The 21,437-nt window shown below is 37.1% G+C and overlaps 1 protein-coding gene across 1 annotated transcript in view; it reads left to right on the plus strand.

Moving 5' to 3' along the window:
- Positions 1 to 21,437, plus strand: part of LOC308700265 (carboxyl-terminal PDZ ligand of neuronal nitric oxide synthase protein-like) — a 102,275-nt gene that overhangs the window by 49,674 nt on the left and 31,164 nt on the right. The window contains exons 5-7 of the mRNA XM_081381827.1: positions 3,682 to 3,790; positions 9,398 to 9,539; positions 12,151 to 12,308. Of these exons, the coding sequence (XP_081237953.1) occupies positions 3,682 to 3,790; positions 9,398 to 9,539; positions 12,151 to 12,308 (409 nt within the window). The remainder of the gene's footprint in view (positions 1 to 3,681; positions 3,791 to 9,397; positions 9,540 to 12,150; positions 12,309 to 21,437) is intronic.

Genomic DNA, 21,437 nt, shown 5'->3' on the forward strand with positions numbered 1-21,437 from the left:
TAGAAGGTGTTGTGAATGGTTACTAGTGTTGGTTGTGTTATTGCTAAGGTGTTCTGGGTGGTTCTATGGTTGCCTGTGTGCTCTGGCTGGCTTCTATAGCATTGCATGTTGGTTTGTGTTCTGGGTAGTTGCTTGAATAGTTGCGTTCTGGGCTGGCCCAAGCCAAAACAGCCCACCCCAAGTTTGTGATATTCTGGTTCTTCTAATATTACTTTAATCCACTTTTCAATTCACATCTATTGTTTTTGTTTGTTTTGTCATCCAGTAATTTGAGGTATCATTCATGTCTGTAGCATAAACTGTGCAGGACGAGTTACATGGAAATGTTTAATATCGGCCACCATATGTTCATTTTTAATGTTATCGGCTTAAGAAAATTTGGTTGATATCTTAAAGCAGATAAATAATGTATTATTTCCTTCAGCTGAGACACTTCAGAGGCACACTATTCAGAGGCACACTCATTATAATAAAATTATAATGAGAACTTCATTAAAATTGTGTGCTTGGGACATGGATTTAATGGTGAGATATTGTTTATGTAATTAGTCTTTTTTTTTATTTAGATTTATCTGCCAATATATCGGTAATCAGCCTTCAAATACTGTATAAGGAATTATCAGTATATTTAATAAGTTTAATATTTAATATAGTTAGTAATAGTGATGCCCACCTTAGTGAACAGAACTAATAATGTGCAAACGTACAATGTCCTACATATGACTAATTTTTTAGCTAAGCCAGGTATATCCCCAAAAGTCATAGTACTTTGTCACTATTGATTTTTCATTGAATCAGGATGAATACTTTGAGATTTGAATGCTAATGGGCCATCTCTCTAGCCTTTTCTGCCTGTTAAATATGTGTGCTTGCCTCTAATATAGAAATGACATTACTTAGCCTAGTCATTGGCGTCTGAGAGATGAGCAAAGCAGCATTTTACCTTCTAGTATAATATGCTCATTATATTCTTAAAATAGGCTATCTCTTAAGCAGAACAACCCGTTAAATAAGGCTACAGGTTGTGTAGTAAAATCACTCTCTTTCTATTTTGATGAGCGAAGAAGTGTGCGTTACATATACTCATCAGATATTCCAGCTCCTCATTTTGCTTTCAGACTTGATAAATTAAAGTGGCGGGGGGAAAAAATGCTCTTAAACAGCATGTGTCATCTGTGCAAATCGCTGATGCAGCATGTTTCCCTGAAGTGTCAACAGCAAAGAGAATTAAATTAATGATCGGAGTTTCTCTTCTCCCATCTGTCTAGGACTGTGCGTCAGGATATATCCTTGAGTGGACTGCTGGGTTAATATAGTTCAGATAATCGTTGTCTAGCACATCTCTCTTACAGGGTTTATTCGATCCCTTTGTATCAGTCACTGCATGTATCTGCAAGCCCTGACAAGTAACATGCTGTCATTCTCTGTAGTGTGTGTGTTTTGGATCCATATCAAGTCTGCAATGGTCCAAATGAAGTCTAAAGCGATAATAAATAAATATTTCCCAAGCTAATTCAACGACGATACAGGGCATTTGTGAGCCATCACAAAAGGTCAATCTGCATTTGCTCTTTATTGGTGAGATCAAAATAGTATCTGCTTTCTAATGTCTCAAATAATTAGAGATGTGGGATGCATATCATGGCTGATATTTGCGCAGATAATTGGCAAATTTATATTAATATCAATAATCATGAAATCACAACCAAATTGTAATCGATTTTGATTATATATTTACCATATATTTTCTGTGTGTGTAGTTTTCCTGCAGTATAGTGTTTGTTTGTTTCCATGTTAGCATGCAATACTCTCTATTGTATTGTGTTTAGGGTCATTTTAATCGAGATGAGTAACTACATTTTCCATATTCTATTTATTTTTCATCAAGTAATAAGCAAAACGCTACAAACAAACATCTGTATATGTGTTTATTTGTGGGACTTAGGGACCCCTCTCACACATTCTTTGTCTGCAGAACTATTTACACAAGTGTCCAGTGGATGTTTTTGTCACACATCTGTGTTTTTTATCATCTGGATGAGAACTGTTTTAAAGATGGTGTCAAGTTTAAAACTAAACACACATTCTTTTGCTAAAGGTACTTTGGTAATTAAAGTAAAATACATCATTTATATAATCCATTTCAGATATTTAAAAATACCAGACAGGACAGGGTATTTATAATGTACATACAGAAGTGGACACACTTTTTCTGCCCGGCTGCTTTACAGATATTGCACGATACGCTGCATGACCTTCCAATCTGTGTGATGTTTTTGCAGGTTCCTATGATTCCAGTATTTAATTTTTTTCATTCCCAGCCCTTTCATTCCAATTCTTTGGTCATTTTGACTATATAAGGTGTTTTTTTTTTTTTTTTTTTTCCATTTGATAGAATGAGGAGTCTCAGGGAACTATCAACTTTCTTTCAAACCCACAGTGTGATGATTTAAGTGCCGTTTAGGCTTCCTGCTGCCATTTATTCACTCTGACAAACCCGCAAAGCAATCTGAGATTGTGCGTGCGTGCGTGTATGTGCCTACTTGACTATATTTTGGGGACAAATTTGTACCCAGAAGTGACCCCCTTCATTTGTAAATCTGAAAAAAAAAAAACAAAAAAAAAAATATTAATTTTTTATTTATTTTATGTCAAAAATGCAGAAAGTTTTCTGTGATGGTATAGTTTAGGGTTATTGTAAGGTGATAGAATATGCAGTTTGTACAGTATAAAAACCATTACGTGTCAGTGTTTCTCCCTTGTCTGTACAGGTTTATTCAATAAATAGCAAAATACAAGGTGCCGGCACAGACCAAACCAGCTTGCTTTTTCTTGGTGAATGTGTCATGTTGTCTAGCAATCTAGCTATTTGTCTATAGTTTTTTCTAAAGGTTCTCTGTGGATGTGCTTGAAAAAAGTTGCAATTGACATCAGTGTGTTTTATTCATCTGCGACAAAGCATTCAGAGTTTTCTGCTCAGGATTTTCCTCAATGCCTTGACAGCTGCATTGTCATTTTTATGAAGCTCAGTCCTCTGCTGTCTTGTGGAGGAAATTGATCCAGATTTGCATGACGTCAATTATTTATCTTGTGGTTTATTTAGTATTTACACTCTGATCTGCATTGTTACTTGTTCATTGCTACAAGTTCTGTTTCCTTTAGGGTAAATGCACTCACTATTGCTACAATAGAACTGAATGTGCTTGTGATTCATGTTGTTGCCATACTAACAACATTCTTGTTTAGATGCCCTACCAAAATAAATGTCATTGTCAATGTCATTCATAAATGTCCTTTCCACACAACATTAATGGATTATTGATAAAAGTGCTGAGCACTGCGGTGTGATTGAACCAAAATATAACAACAAAAATGAACCAAATGCAGGAATAAAAGCTTTTAACTGTCCCAGAAATGTTCCTGTTAATACATTTCTCCTTTTATCTATTTTTGCTCCACTTGAATCTACTGTCCTTGTAATTTGGCCAAGTACCTCACAAGTTAGACTGTAAATAAGGGCAATGATTTACCATAAAATTGAGTTTTTATTTTTTTATTTTAGGTTTTCTTTTCTTTTTTTTTATTAAATGTAATTGCCTCAGTTTTTGTGGTTGTTGTTGATTTCTTACACAAGGTTTAATATGTTTCTGAATATCTTCCCTTTTTTGTTGTTTTTTACAGGATATTCTACGTATCGCACGACTCTCAAGATTTGAAGATCTTCAGTTACATTGCAAGAGATGGACAGAGCAATGTGTTTCGATGTAACGTCTTTAAATCAAAGAAAAAGGTATGCCTCTCTTGATCGCGTCTTCTAGTCAGGACATTGAGTTGGTTTCCATTGAGTTGGAGCCTTGTCATTGAGTTGGAGCCTTGTCATTGAGGCTCCAAGTGAATGAAAGCTACTGTTTGTTCCTTCCATTTTCAGCACATGTATTTTACTTAAGGGCATATAGTTAAAAAAAAAATAATAATAAATCATGCAAAAAAAGGAACAGCAGCCGTTGGCCATGAAACTGAAGTGCACTTTTCAGAATGGCTATATTTTTCTTCTCACTCTTTCTAGCATGCAGAGCAGAACAATGATATAGCAGCGGAGCATGTAGATGATATACTGACAGGGTTTGCTTTTAGTTCTTAAAGCTGTCAAATTCTGATCCCTTTCAAGCTTCTGCACTGGATTTGAATCAGTGGTAAATTTAAAAGCTAAAGACGCCCACCACTTCTGAGAAGGATTTGAATCTAAATCTGTTTTTCTCTGCTTGACTGGTTTAAATATTTATTTTTGATATTGGCAATTAATCTATAATGTCATGAGAATCAAAATACGATTTTTTAGAGAGGGAAAATTAGTAAAAAATGTCCTCTCCAGTACTGGTGCCTACAGTCTATACATATAGAGAGGAATTCATGCTAGGAGCTAGTTGTCAGAATATCACATCACATTATCACAGAAATTTACAAGGATCTCTGACTAATTAGAGCTTTGATAGAAGAGTTTGCAAAGACTTCAAGTACATATATGTAAGGCATATGCATACTGTAACAGACAAATACAGTATGACTGCATTAGGTCACCACATATTTTGTTTTCTCATGCACTGTAAAAAAATATGCTGTTTAATGTACAGTAAAAACAACTGTAGCTGTGTTTGCCAAATTCAACTTAAAAAATAATGACATGTTTCTGGTATTACGGAATGGCATATTATTGGTGCCTGTAAATTGTACAACATTGTACTGTATTTTATCATGTGATATAATTTTAATATATCAATCTACATTAGGTTGTTTTGTTAAATTTTCAAATGTTTTTTTGCATTATTTTAAAGAAAATATAATGTGTCATTCATTCAGAGACTTCTGGAGACTTCTGAAGTTTTTCACCATATATTTTCATCGTAAAAAGCATGTAGTTTACATTATGTAACAGTAGAATTACGTATATATAATATGTTCACCATATATGGATATTGTATCATATCAGTTACCAGGTTTTTACAGTAGCAATTATTCTGTAGACTTAACAAACATTTTTTTACAGTGTACTTTGTACCTTATTTACACTTCAGCAAAGCAGTAAAGTGAAGACCTACTGTATATGCAAATTAACATCACTTTTTTCCTCTGGAACGAGTCATTGTTTGTTTGTAAGTCTGAATAGGCCTTTCACATAAAAGGCTGCGAAAGACATAACAGACTCTAATTAGGCCTAATCTGAATACAACTTTCCAGTCGTCTTCAAACTGACTTTGTTTGGTTTCATTCCTTATTATTCTTTGGATGTGAAATTGCAAATAGCATACAGAATGAACACAGTGTAATAACATTGCCACAATACTAAAAACTAGGAAAACTGTAGAAGACTGTTATTTTGAAAGCCTGACACATGTACTCAATATTTTTCCGTTCGTCATGAAAATGTGGGATTTCCACAATGGCAGTTGATTATAGAGCAGAAGTTTGGCTTTGGAGAAAGGCGAGCAAGAAATAATTATTCTTTATTTAACAGATTCTTTAGAAAGAAGTCGCTCGATTGAAAGCCCTGTCTGGTCCATTTCTCCCCGGGATCCCTGTTCATTACAGACCAGGTCATTCAGAGCTGCTCCGGGAAATAATTGTACATCAACTGCTCAAGTGTGCTCAATGCTCTTCAATAAAATGTGCTCTTATTTCTCCTTTTACTTTCTGCAGATTCAAACATTTTATCGTTCATCAGCTGGGAAAAAAAACATTCTGAAAGTGATTCCAATAATTTTATTTCTCCATGCCATTTTTGTTATAGGTGTGGTATGGACTCTGCTATTCTTTTTCATTTAGAATGATTTTTAGTTCTAGTTTAGCTATAGTGGTCAATATGAAACTACAGTACTATCTGATAGAGATAGAGGTGCTAAAGATAATTTTATTATTTTACCAAATGTATGTGCCTGTTGTTCACATTCTGCCATAGTTTATTGGTGACAAAGTAAAACTGAAAATTAATTTAAAAAATCCATCAGTTTAATTACATTTCTTTCCATATTTCTCTTTGATTACCACATTGCTTTTGGGACACACTATGTAAAATTATTTTGATTGTCTGCTTGTATGATTGACAGTATTCCATATATATATAGCCAGCAAATGTGGAAAACAGGAATGCTGCCAATCATACAAGGATGGATGGATGGATGGATGGATGGATGGATGGATGGATGGATGGATGGATGGATGGATGGATGGATGTGATATATACAGTGAGGAAAATAAGTATTTGAACACCCTGCTATTTTGCAAGTTCTCCCACTTAGAAATCATGGAGGGGTCTGAAATTGTCATCATAGGTGCATGTCCACTGTGAGAGACATAATCAAAGAAAAAAATCCAGAAATCACAATGTATGATTTTTTTAACTATTTATTTGTATGATACAGCTGCAAATAAGTATTTGAACACCTGAGAAAATCAATGTTAATATTTGGTACAGTAGCCTGTGTTTGCAATTACAGAGGTCAAACGTTTCCTGTAGTTTTTCACCAGGTTTGCACACACTGCAGGAGGGATGTTGGCCCACTCCTCCACACAGATCTTCTCTAGATCAGTCAGGTTTCTGGGCTGTCGCTGAGAAACACGGAGTTTGAGGTCCCTCCAAAGATTCTCTGGGTTTAGGGTTGTGCCGATAGACGATAGTATCGTGTATCGACGATAGACAGAGATATCGCCGATGGCAGATGCCTTTGACGATATCAATACGATAATTGGCTCGTTTTCCTATTAATGTATTAAATCATTATTATTATTATGAAGCTAGTATAGTTACAATTATATTTGCCTTGCCTAAATTCATAACAATAACCACACTTGCGACATCACATAACCACACATGCGACGTCACCGACGCGCGCGTATGAGTTGACTCCTCAAAGAAAATATTTTTAAAACAGACAAAAAAAAACTACATCCCACAACGAAATTTAATTGCAAGGTGATCCATTCACAAATTGCCAAGAGTGCTTGTTTTAACAGACGCATTATTCTTATACAGAGCCAAGATGAAGACGCGGCATCGTTGTTCGTCAGTATTTTGTTTCCATAGCACATTAACAAAATATTTAATGACAGTAAAAACACTAAAAACAGTACAATTACAAAATATTAATTATAATAATAATATCAATAAAATTATATAGGCCGCCTAGGCCTAATAAAGTTACACGAAGCATCTGTTGAACTCTGCCTGTGAAAATCACAAGCAACTTCAAACTTGTTTAACAAGAAATATTCTTCTATTTTTTTCACTGTCAATAATGTAAGTCCACAAGAGAAATATTAAGCCAGTAAATTAAGATGCTGTAGCCTACCGTTATATCCACCGTCGTCTCTGAGAGAACGCGCCGTTAATGCAGTGAAAGCGCAGTCCGTTTCTGCTTTCACTTTCAGGGAATGAGCGCGTTTACATGCACGTTATTAACTCGATTATGCTGAATAAACTGACAATGCATGTGGTCATGTAAACGGATTAACCCATTTTCCTTTATCAGAGTCAAGTCATAAGTAAGTACCGATCGACTTTTAGATTTTTGCCTCTGATTTCTCCCGGCATTTAAAACCCGCGTTATTTGGGCTTATTGAAGTGCGGTGCGCATAAGTGAAGTGCATCCAGACAGAGGAGGACATATCGCAGACTCCGACTCTTTCTTGACCCAATAAATTAAAACGTGTTCTCATGATCTCGTGCAGAAGCAGCCTACAGTCAAAATGCTGCATCTGTAACGGCATGAGAGGATAATGTGTGTCCGTAAATTTTTTTTTTACCTCACTATACCAGGAAATAACCTGATTTAGCCTATTAATAAACACTCCACCTTTGCTAGCAAAATAGAAAAAGATTCTCATTTAAAACGAAGTAATAAAACAAGCAAATTGATGAGTAAATAAGCAAGTTAATAATCAAATAAGTAAGCCCCGCCCCCCTCACGATAATATCGTGTATCGCCGATCTCACAGGCTGACGATAGGACGATATGAAAATGGAGCATATCGCGCAACCCTAATTGGGTTTAGGTCTGGAGACTGGCTAGGCCACGCCAGAACCTTGATATGCTTCTTACAGAGCCACTCCTTGGTTATCCTGGCTGTGTGCTTCGGGTCATTGTTGGAAGACCCAGCCTCGACCCATCTTCAATGCTCTAACTGAGGGAAGGAGGTTGTTCCCCAAAATCTCGCAATACATGGCCCCGGTCATCCTCTCCTTTATACAGTGCAGTCGCCCTGTCCCATGTGCAGAAAAACACCCCCAAAGCATGATGCTACCACCCCCATGCTTCACAGTAGGGATGGTGTTCAGGGGATGGCACTCATCATTCTTCTTCCTCCAAACACGTTTAGTCGAATTATGACCAAAAAGTTCTATTTTGGTCTTATCTGACCACATGACTTTCTCCCATGACTCCTCTGGATCATCCAAATGGTCATTGGCAAACTTAAGACGGGCCTTGACATGTGCTGGTTTAAGCAGGGGAAACTTCCGTGCCATGCATGATTTCAAACCATGACGTCTTAGTATATTACCAACAGTAACCTTGGAAACGGTGGTCCCAGCTCTTTTCAGGTCATTGACCAGCTCCTCCCGTGTAGTTCTGGGCTGATTTCTCACCTTTCTTAGGATCATTGACACCCCACGAGGTGAGATCTTGCATGGAGCCCCAGTCCGAGGGAGATTGACAGTCATGTTTAGCTTCTTCCATTTTCTAATGATTGCTCCAACAGTGGACCTTTTTTCACCAAGCTGCTTGGCAATTTCCCCGTAGCCCTTTCCAGCCTTGTGGAGGTGTACAATTTTGTCTCTAGTGTCTTTGGACAGCTCTTTGGTCTTGGCCATGTTAGTAGTTGGATTCTTACTGATTGTATGGGGTGGACAGGTGTCTTTATGCAGCTAACGACCTCAAACAGGTGCATCTAATTTAGGATAATAAATGGAGTGGAGGTGGACATTTTAAAGGCAGACTAACAGGTCTTTGAGGGTCAGAATTCTAGCTGATAGACAGGTGTTCAAATACTTATTTGCAGCTGTATCATACAAATAAATAGTTAAAAAATCATATATTGTGATTTCTGGATTATTTTTTTTTTAGATTATGTCTCTCACAGTGGACATGCACCTTCGATGACAATTTCAGACCCCTCCATGATTTCCAAGTGGGAGAACTTGCAAAATAGCAGGGTGTTCAAATACTTATTTTCCTATATCTATATATATGTATGTATATGTGCAAACATACAGTATATAATGAATATCCTTGTATTATAAATTCTGTATGATAACTATTACCATTTTTCGGTTTCGAATTTTGGTTCATCCAAGAACTGATTTCAGTGCATTAATAGTACTAAGCTCTCCCTGATTTCTCTGTAGAGCCAAGCCATGCGGATAGTGCGGACAGTGGGTCAGGCTTTTGAGGTCTGTCATAAACTTAGCCTTCAGCACACCCAGCAAAACGCAGATGGCCAGGAAGACGGTGACGTTGACAAGACTTGCACAGATTCTGGAGTAACAGGTACTGTAATGAATGGTATCCACTTTTCTTTTCATTTTCTTACTTGAAATCAGTGTAGCCCTCTACCATGTCAGGTTTTTATTCTTCAGACTCCCTCTAATGGCGCTTTTCCATTACCAGTACCAGCTCGACTCGACTTGACTCGCCTCGGCTCAGCTCGCTTTTCGCTCCGTTTTCCATTGCAGATAGTACCTCCACAATAGTACCGCGTCGTCATAGCGACGCCGCAGGAAACTGCCGTGACTTAATCTTTTACGCGAGACACACCCGCTACCCACACACACAGGACAATGGAGGAAATCGAGTGTATGCTGTTTTTGGATGTTTTTGTTTCCAAATGTTTTATTCAGGATACTCCGTCTGGCGCGTGCAATGATGACGCAGTGAATAGTGACGATTCTCTCTGACCAATCAGCAGTCTGCCATGTTTTCACGTCACATTTTAGTATCGCCTCAGCTCGCTTAGAACCTCGCCGGAGGTGGTACGAAAAAAAGTACCTGGAAGCAGGTACAGGTACAACTTTTACACAGTGGAAAACCAAACAGAGCCGAGGCGAGCCGAGTCGAGGCGAGCCGAGCCGAGGCGAGCTGGTACTGTGTAGTGGAAAAGCGCCATAACTGTCTGTTTGTGCCCCTTGAACTTGGTGTGTGAGGATTATGGATGAGTGATGTTTCTGCTGATCTGTGACACACTTTGCATTTAGCAATCCATGCAGTTGTTCGAGGTATTTTAGTGCAATCCACTGCAGTGTTTGAGGAAATCTTTGTGCGCCAGGGCTTTGATAGGCAGGATGGAACAGCACCTCTGATTGCTTGTGTCTGTGGGGCAGATCTCACGGTGCATGGGCCATGGGTTCAGGCTGATCATCCTCCCACAGCTCCCTCTGGACAGGTTTTCCTTTCAAATGCAGATGAGCTCCCACTCACCCACGCACTGCTTCTAATCTGCACAGGGTTCCCCAGCACCAACACGCTGCGGTGTCACGACAGGGAGACAATAACTCACACAGGAGAAAAAGAGAACAGGCCTCAGAACAGCCAAGCCCGTAACTGTTTCAATTACTACAAAACCTGCCAACTAATAAGCGTTGTGCATTGCGGCCTTAGTTTTTTGAGTCTTCCGAGTTTTTAAAACATTTAAAATTGTTTGAGTGTATTAATCCCAGAAAGAGAAGCTTTAAGGCAGCTGTCTAAGATCCAACAAATAATTTATAGCAAACGTGTTTTTTAATTTATTTTTTATTTTATTGTACAGTAGATGTTAGAGGGGAATATAAAGTGGCTAGAGTTTTGCCAAACTCAGTATTTTGAGTTTTGTACAATCTTCATGCCATCACGAGTTGCTTTTTGTGGCTTCAAATTTGGTTATTAGTTATATAAATATTTAATGAATAGCAATACACTCTCACATTATATTAGTTAATATTTTATCTTAGACAGATAGGGAAAATATATGATCTTGTGCTGATGTGCAGTATACTGTACATATGAATGAGATTCGACAACTTTGTTCATAATAAGAGTAATCTAGTTTTTTTCTGGTCCAGAATGACCTTTTACCTTTTTTCCACGCCAGTGGAAATGCCAGTGAAGATCTGTAAGGGACTGTACATGTAGTTCAGTGTGGAGTAAATGCCTCCGACCTCAGTTCTATTTCCTTTTTTAACTCTCGTGTTATGTTCAGTAATACAATACACAGTTTGTGATCTGGGTCAAATTGTCACCCTAAAATAGCCATAATCCCTACAAATTGCATGTTAATTTAATGACAGTGAACTTATGCAATGATTTCTTAGTTCTTTTTACCATGTATAAATGCAAATATTTTTTGGATCACCCATGTATTTATTTAATTTGTTTGCGCAATTTAGTAAAAATAAATTTTCTAAATGATAAATATTTAGTTTAGTCCCTCAATTAATGTGATAAAAATTCAATGCTTAAAATCTAATTATACAAGAATGATGTTCAAAATAGTTTTAGATGTAGTATAGCATGTCACACCACAGGACACGGCTGTCACTGCTTGACATGTCATGTCAACTACTCATTTCCAGAAATACAGATCTGCTGTACAGACCGAGTGAAGGTGTGGTCGGAACATGCATGGGGTCCCGTATAGGTAACACAATCCCCCCCACAGGGGATCCACAGCTTACATGGGAAAACATCAGTGTTTAGTCAGAATATCTGTTTCTGTACATACATTTGGAGATAGGCAAGTTGTGAAAAGAAAAAAAAATCTAATATTCTCACTAACAAACATTGGTCCCTTCAAACAAGTGTTATTTTAGTATAATTTTTATACTTATAACGTGTTTTTTTTTGTCACTTTTAATAATTGTTTTTTAAAATATATCTGTATAGTTTTTTTTTTTTGTTTAGTACATCAAGTTAAACTAAATTAAAATTAGAAATGTTGCCTTGGTTGTACGTGGCATAAACCTAACAGAAGTAAGGCTCATGCTTTAAAAGTTTGTAGTGGCATGCCATGAAGGTGAGTAAATAATGAGATTTTTTTCTTTCAGTGAGCTTTCTCTTTAATCACTGTATCATGCTTTCAAGCTTTGGAATGAATATTTAACAAGATAAATTGTTTCTCTCTCTAAAGAGCGGGAGCTCACAGGGGCCGAAAAGCCAGCTCTAGATGAGACGGACATTGATGCAGAGGAGGTTCCCCTCCCCGACAGCACAATGGACGACTTCAGTCGCGGCGTCACTGACCTGGATGCGCCCAAGAAAGAGGAAGACGTCACCAAGGACAAAAAGGTATCCAGCTGCAGCTCTCTTGCCCACTTAATTATTCAGTTTATATCAATAATTAACCACAATCTTCCATAATATCAAGCTCTCAAAGTAGTTTCAGCTTTTAATCAGCTAGTAATCAGCTTTTACGCACACATCCCTTGCACTGTATCTTCCAGTCAACTCTAGTAATCGAGGGAATGATGTTCAATGCATATTGTTTTGCAGATTTGGTTTGATTAATGCTCACGGCTGTGTTCATCCTGGGGCCCAGATGCAGCTATAAGCCTTTTAGCATAATCTTTTAGTGTGAAAACAGCTGCGCTGCAAAGGATTATTTAATGATACTGTGACCCTGACTAGCTGAGACATTCTTCGAGAGAATTATTATGGTAATGACAGCTTAGTGTTGATGAGAAGAAAGTGGCAAACAAGGTACCGGAGTATTTGTTGACCTGGATTGTCGTCACTGCATGGAATTCATCTCCATTGATAAGTTTCACCATCTGGTTCATCTAAATGACAGGCATTCTTATAGAGTTGGACTGAGGATTTGAGTCAGCCTAAAAATAGCATTATGAGTATTCATTGTGTTGAATGCTGGTTTTCTGTTGTCCATATAGCTTATTTGTTCTACCTCACTGGAGCATGTTTATCTTTCCGCTCAGGCGTGATTTTGTGGGTTTGTTGCATCAGTGTCTGGGGCGATGAGGCTGGAGTCATGTCTGAGACTGATAAGACATTCCTCTCCTCAGGAAATTACAATGTCAGAAATATTTGGGTTGTCTCTGATGATTGTTATATGATTTATAAGCCAGTCAGAAACTTTTACACTGCACCAGAGAAATCTCACATGCCAGCCTCAGAGGTTCACTGTGTCCTGTTTTCGTTTGGATTAAAAAATTGTTTTTGACCCAAATGGAAAAGTTGCAGTCCAATATGAATTCCAAACTCAAATGAGGTGTGGTGGTAGTGTGGTGAGGTCAGTGTGGTTAACAAAAGCAAGGCCCTTTTAAAACAGTCCTTGAGCATGACTCTTGGAATGAGCTCCTAGTCAAATACTAAAATCAATTGTATTTTGACTGTATTCCAGATACTCATATCGTGTATGATTTTTCTTATTGGTCATCATACAAATTCATACTTGTCCTGATTCCATGAAGAGACTATGGCTACACTAAAGAAGAATATGCTTGTCCTGTTTGTTCAATACGTTTATTTAAGGGATAAACAATATTTTTTTGGTAAATTGATTCAGAGTTTTTGTTATCTGTATCCTTTGATATTGTATATATTTCTGTTGATTTTGGATATTTAATTGTTCATGCTCCTTTCCTCTATTTTTATATTTCCAAAACCTTTGCTATCATCATCTAATAACTTCATTTTTATATAAACAAATAATTTAATAATAACACTAAGTGCACTATCTGTACATATACTCAACATTTACAATGTTGTGATGCCTAAATCAAAACCAATTGCTTGTAAATCGATTGATTTTATTTTTCAGTATTTTCTTTTACTTTCCTTATTTTAGACAAAAATAGTTATAATCTGGATTTATAATATCGGCTATTTATCACTTAACGGTCATTAATATGTAAAAAGTTATCATCCAAAATTGTAATGTTTTACATCCCAAGTGACTACTTTAAATCTGGTTGTGACTCCCAATAAATGTATATGTGCTGTATGAGACCCATTGATATGCAATATTTACTATTGAAATCTGACACTATCGTGGTTACTGACACTGTTTGAGTCTTTGACTTTGGCTACTTGATAATACTGGCAGTAGTTGATCCATCTCTGTCTGCTAGTGTGGTAAATACAGTTTGAGTAAATATACAGTTGTCAATGCACTGACACATAACTGAAGAGAGTCTAATGCCATGTTTTCTGGCACTGCAGAATAATTCTTGCTTCTGGTTTACAAAGAAGTGTCATTTTTGTAAAAGAATCTTACACGTGTGCACTTGGTGCTTGTAGAAAAACTATTTAAATTTAGCATTTCAGCAAATGTCTTCATGAATAAAGCCTTTGAGAGCATGCTGTCATACTCCTACATAAGCAGATCATTTCAGATTCTTGTGCACTGCAGTACGGGGATACTCATGCCATCCTCAAGGACTTGTGGAGCGGAACTGGACTGGTTGTGTAGGAGTTCATGCTGTTTTTAGGGCTGGTACAAGTGTCAGAGTTGTTCAGTAAGCCTGCAGTCAGTTGTGCTAGTGCTTCTACTGTCAGTCTGTCGACTCTATGTGCCTTTTGTGTCTCTCGTTTATGAACATGAGCTCAGAGTGAAGTAATTATGACATTTCCTGAGCCCAGCCAATTATAAGACTATACATTTCTCACTCAGTAGATGAAGCAATGTTTTCAAATCACAGTGCATGCTTTAAAGAGCACCTTTCCCTGATTCATGGTTGGAGACTTATTTGTAGAATTGATTAGCAAGTCCCTGTATGAGGCAATGTTTGTAATAGCGTGCGGAAAAGCTTTCGGTCTATATTGAGGTCATTCACCCCAAGTCTGAATCAATGGATATTGGTTAGTAAGCGGAATAATGTATTTATTTGTACCTTCTGAGATTTGTTCACTGATGAATGTGACCTAATCATTTTTAATGCATTTTTAATCCACATTTAAAATTTTGGGCCGTGTCACATTATAATTGCTAACCAGAATGGGAATAAGACGGGGAAATAAATTACACATACTCGGTTTAATTTAAATTAAAATTTCAACTTTTGATTTTTTTTAGAGAAAGGGGTTTAGTTTTTTTTTTTTTAGTTTTTTTTAATTCATTTCATTATATTTTACTTTATTTTAGTTATTTTATTTTACAACCCTTTTTTGTTGCATCAACTAAATTAAAATGTTATATATTATAGTCATGGCTTTACCTTAATTCAAAATGGCATTTCCAAAAGTGTGTGTGTGCTTGTTTAATAAGCATTGTAGAACAAATTACCATGTTTATTGTTTCCTTTCCAGTTAATTAGAGCAGCAAATCTCTGTTTCACCCCACCATATTGTTTCTAGGAAATTGGCAGATGCTTTCTAGTAAGATGAGAAGTTTAGAGTTTCTATGGTGTTCCTCTTTGAGCTTTGATAATGAATGGGCAAGGGACTCTTGGTGTGCACAAGTGGTTGCATCCCATTTTATAAAAGACCGCAGTGTGCTTTTGAGGATTTCTCCACAAAACGGTCACTGAATAACTAATGAAAGCAATTAATCCTCCTCCTCAACAATTCTGAATCTTACTCAATACCAGACCTCAGTACCACAGTCCAGAAACACTGTGGCAGGCACTGTGGGAATTTCACATATTAAATCTAGAGAAATGAGGCTACTGTGTAGCTGTGATCTTATCAGACTATCTGTGCCAGGCAAACAGCCAGGTTCCTTCCAGGAAATAGTTCCCTTTACTTACAGGGCACATCTCCTGGATGCTGCTAGAATAACTCTAAAAACCAGCCGGACCCCGAGGAGCTGGACATCACAGACCGAAAGCTGCGAGACTGTGTGTAAATATAGCCCTGTTTCTTCATTTTGGAGAAGTAGTGTCCATCCAGATCAGGCTGTTCATGTGAAAAGTGTCTGGAGATGGGATTTTGGGCAATGGTGGCACGGAGACACGCTCTCTAGAGCCCTCAGGTCTGAAGTGCTAGATGGTGCCCAAAAGCCAGAATGTATTTCAAAGCAATTTCGGTTTCTCTGGATAATTCATGAAGAACTGAGTTCAGCCCATGTATCTGTGTAAGAGGCAGCTTTACTTTTGCCCTAATGCTCAATTTCAGAAATTCCTCCCCAGTGCATCGCTGTTTGCAAACTTTGTTGTTTTTACAAATAAATAACTCATAACTCATAACATCATTGAGCGATTTGCTCACTGTGTTGTTTACCAGTTGGGCAACAGAAACTCAATGCCCTTGTTTGCACACAACAACACAGGTGCTTGCAATGCCAAGGTCATGGGTTCAATTCCCGGGCAACTTGTATATTGGAAAATTTTTTATTGTAAATGCACTCTGAGTTGCTAATAATAGTGTCTGCCAAACACGTACATGACTAGATTTATATAGATTTTATGTATTTATGTATAGTGTTCGTATTATTTCAGGGAGACAAGTCATCCTCTCTCATCACATTCATTTCAGACTGCAAGCTCACAGCTCTAAAACATCATTTTTTTCGTGGCGCTGTAGCCATGTTCAGTCAGCATTAATTCAATCCAATAATGAACATCTTTTTATTTGTTTTGCTTCTAAACACGTTTCATTGCAGCTGAGAGGAGACATTAAAGAACAGACTCTGAAGAGGAAAAGCTTTCTGCTCCAAGAGTCTCTACAGTCAGTTCAGTTTTATCACCTTTATCTTTGCCTTGGTCTTGATCAATTAACTCAAATCCAGTCTACACTTTTTACGCCATTAAGTGTTGCATTTAACACAAATCTTATAGAATAATATGTGTTGTGCAGTTTGTTTGTATAATGTTTATATTTCAACTTTGAAAAACATGTGTTCTGGCATGCCAATGGATTAGTGTCATGAATGAAACAGAAAAGCAGTAAGGACCTAGCCTGGTTAAAACCAGACCCTTCTCAGTTGAAACTGAGTATAGGGTCTGGAGAAGCTATGTAGACAAATCATTTCCAAAGGGGCGTCACCAACCGACGTAGCTCAGCTTGATTGACAGGTGATCTGACCAATCATACTTCGCCATCCGCCATTTTGTCCGACAAAGCATTTAGGAGAGTAAATTAACATAGGAGGATTTGAACTTGAAAAACGGAGTGTACTGACGCCTTTCCGTGGTTAAAACAACATTCCTTCTTATGTTTGTTCATGTTTATTTGAGGCTATAAATTAACTAGAAGGAAGAGATGATCGGTTCACAAGAACAGCTTTAACTGATGCTCTACAGCGATCTGTCACGGCACATTAAAGAGCAACAAAACGGTATTTATTGTTTAAATTTCTTTTAAAAAATTACCACATTTGAAAGCTGAGACTTTGTTTAATATGTTTAATATCAAACGTAACCGAAAAGTAGCCTGCTCTGTCCTGTCTGCCAGCGTGTTGTCAGTCTCATCTCTGCTCCGCAATGTATTTTTCACTGCGTGAGAACTCCTTCAGCGTCGCTGCGCTGTCGTCATCATGTAAATCCCTCCCCAAACGTTTCTGATTGGTGCCGCGATTTCAGCGGCACAGTAATGAGTTTGAATGGGCTCTTCTCCAGACTATCCTGAAGAGAGAATTAAAATTCGCCGGAAGTAGTCTGGGTTTTCCCAGGCTAGTAAGGACCTTTACCAAAGAATGAAATTGAAAAGAAGAGATGGACAGATAGAAAGAAGAAATACACTTTTACTGTTGCTTTAGTATTCATACAAAACTGATATTGAATCGTCCCTGCTAGGTATCAATGGATGCTTACTACAAATAGCAAACTACAAATGAATTTCAAAAGAGTAACTTCGACCGTGCTCAGATGCGTAGGCTAAATGCTGATAAAGCTTTGGCATTTCACTCTCAATGATCTTTCAGATATTATAACAAAGCCCTTTTGTCTTTGTAATTCATTCAGTCATAAATTTAGATCGTGTTTCAAAAGGATGCGCGATTATTCAATGCATGATTAGTTCATTCACTTCTATCCGTATGCTAATGTCTTACAGTGACATTTAACATTAGTTTGAATGCATGGAAGACAATAAAAGCCAACAGCTTTATAGTGGCTGTTAATCATCTTTAGTGCTAGTTAGTTAACTATTTAACAGCTTACACCTCTGGTGATTCTCCTTCAGATGGTGTCTGACAACCATCCCAGCACACAATATTTAATGCTAACCTATATTTTTCAAGGTTCTGAATGAACCACCACAGTGAAAAATGGATCCTTTATAAACTTGCTTTCAAAAGACGTTATTTGAGATTGTTTGATGTTTCTAGTCATTGTACTATATACTCTATAAACCCTGACATGTCAATGGAGGAAGTCCATGTGGACTGTGTTTTAATAGACACACAAGTTTTGTCTGATCTTTTTAAGCTGTATCATTGTCTAGGGTGTGCTGCTACCCTCAGGCAACTTTTAGTGTCATAGCTATAACAATGCACACTGTTTTCCCTTGCATCCTTTCAGACATTATTGAATAGAGTCTGTCATGTCAGTGAGAAAGGTAACAGTGCTCACTCACATCCTGAATGTATTTGTAGTTAAGATCTTTCAGCATTGTATTCCAATCCCCAATGTCATGTTCCTGTCCTCAGGGCTACTCGACTTTGGAAAGCTCAGGAGCCACAAAACCTCAAGATCCCTTTAGCTTGAAAGGATACGCTCTTGATAGTTCAGTAGGACCAAAATCATGGTTTGAGTAGTTTTATATCACAGCAATGGTATATAATATCACAAGTGTGCACTTGTCTGTGAGACAGTCTGCTGTAGGCTATAGTTTTTATTTAGGAGTTAAAGTGATTTTGTTCTTCATGTCAAGTATCGCTGACTTAAGTTAAGTGTTTATGCTTGCATTTCACTTAACTACCCTTCATGTTTAATCCCACAAGAGCTGTCCAAACCTTTCTACATGTTATTTGTTATTTTGTAACCATCATTTTTTTGTCCTTCTGCTTATACCTGGGTTTAAAGGTACTGTATAGTTCCCCCAAAACTGAAAATTTTGTCATGATTTACTCACCCTCATGTTTTTACAAACCTTTTTATATTTTAAAGAATGTTGGTAACCAGACAGTTGACGGCACCCATTGACTTCCATGGTATTTATTTTTTCCTTGTCAATGGCTACCGTCAACTGTCTGGTTACCAACATTCTTTAAAATATCTTATTTTGTGTTCAACAGAAGAAAGAAACTTATACAGGTTTTGAACAACTTGAGTGCAAGTAATGACCACATTTTCATTTTTGGGTAAACCATCCTTTAAAGAGGGGTTTAGAAAAAAAAATGGGTTTAAAAATGATGTCCTTGTTGGTTGGGTTGATGTGAGTTTTTAGTGAAAAATAGGTTGTCCAAGTGAATGGCAGAGAAAGGCATCACTGCAAGAGAAGGAATGAGCCACTTTTGTCTAACAAAATTATTAATGAATTAATATTTTTTATGTATTTATATAACTTTTATTTATTGAACAGAGTTATTATTGAATACATTATTTGTAATTTTATGTATTTTGTTTACTAAAATAATTTAGCTATTTTTTTTTATATATATTTAAATATATTATTTTATTTTCAAAATTAGGCAGCATGTGCATCTCTGGTTTATTTAAAACAATTTATTTGTTATAAAAATGTCTTTGCATTTACTTTTAGTAACAAATATTATCACATTTCATAATGTGCTTGTCAATGCCATCACTAAAACCTTCTTAAACCTAAAGAACGTCACTATCTATACTTCTCTGATGCTGTCAAGGACTTCTCAGAAAAAGAAGAAAAAAATGGTCAATAGAAAGGAGGCAGCAATCTACCTTGTAGAAAAGCAATGAAGGCATCTGTGTGGGCGCTAGCAAATCTCACTCAGCCCAGCTGTGAGCTGAACATTGCTTTTTTTTTTTTTTTACCCTCGAGGGCTCAGTGCTTTCCGCTAGGGTACAACTAACACTTCACATTCAGAACGGTCGACATATTGCGCAGGTTCAGGAGAGGCAATGTGTCTAGTGTACAGACATGAGTTATAGCGGTTTGCTCCCAAGCTTGTTGTATTTCATGTGCTGCTGAGCAATTCAGTGTGTCGTTTTGTGTCTGACTGGAATATCAAACAATGTTTAAAAAAAGCTCCTGCTTTACATTCAGGTCTTTAAGTTTGTTTCTTGTATAATGAACACGCAGCACTGGATTGTTTCGCCAATTATCAAAAAGACCAGCATAATAATCGTGTGCTTGAGAAAGGCTTACGTTGTAATATTCAGCATATTTTCTTTCTCATGCAAGATATGCAGATGTTCTCAGGCAGCGGTGGATGAGTGTGTTGTTAAATCTAATCCACTTTTAAATGCTTTGCTTTCAAGTACAGAACATCCATCGTGGACTATCAGAGATCTCAGCACATTTTCATCACAGTTTTGCGTGCTAGATAAGAAGTTTATTTGATGTTTAGCAGGAATCAACATTTTTCCAAGAAATTGCTGCTCAGGATGACAGTCAGCTTATCTGCTTTGTGAAGTCTTGAGCTAGAGCTTTCCTGTTGCTCAAACAGTAGAACGTTGGCGCTTGCAACGCCAAGGTCATGGGTTCGATTCGCAGGGAAAGCAGGAACTGATAAGAATGTAAATGTGTACCTTGAAATACAATGCAAGTTGCTTTGGATAATGCATAAATGTAAGTCGATATACACTTTTAGACAGTTTTCTGCAAACTTTCCACTGATGTCTTTTGACTAGTAGATGTGTTAATAATCTCAGCCTCAGATGGACCGCTTACAGTATGTTCACTGGCCGTCTGATGCATATTGTACAAAAAAATAGCAAGAGCTGGCTCAAAATCAACTGTTCCAATTTGATTGGCTCACTTCCTCACAATTTCACCAGTTTAGGGTGCACCAGTGTACCTAGAGACAGAACTTTTGAGTATAAAGTAAATAGAGCTAATCTGCTCAATTTGTTCAAATCCACTAATATTACTTATATTACTTTATACCCAAATATTCAATTTTTCATCAGTGATGCACTAAATGGATTAAAAGTGACAGTAAATACTTTTTATATGGCTACAAAAGATTTATGTTAAGTGCTAAATATTAAGCAGCACAACTGTTTTCTACATTGATAAGAAATGCTTCTTGAGAATATTAGAATGATTTCTGAAGGATCATTTGACACTGAAGACATTTAAAAAAATCTTGCTAACCCCAAACTTTTGAACAGTAGTGTAGTTGTAAAAAAGGTTGTGGATGTGTATGGACAGAAATATCTAGGTTGGAAATTGTTCATGTGCAGTGGAAAAAAAGTGGAAATGACATTCTGCTTAGTTTTCAAAAGTCTGGCGATACAACACAGTTTGTATGACATATGAGTCAAGAGTTTCTTACAGTTGTTCAATATACTAGCCCTCAATCAACAGTCTGTGCAAACTTTCCTTAACAACAGTTGAAAAACACTGTAATAATGGCTTAACATGGGCATAAATGCG

The sequence above is a fragment of the Scardinius erythrophthalmus genome (genome assembly GCF_964197995.2).
Source record: "Scardinius erythrophthalmus genome assembly, chromosome: 12".
Lineage (NCBI taxonomy): Eukaryota > Metazoa > Chordata > Actinopteri > Cypriniformes > Leuciscidae > Scardinius > Scardinius erythrophthalmus.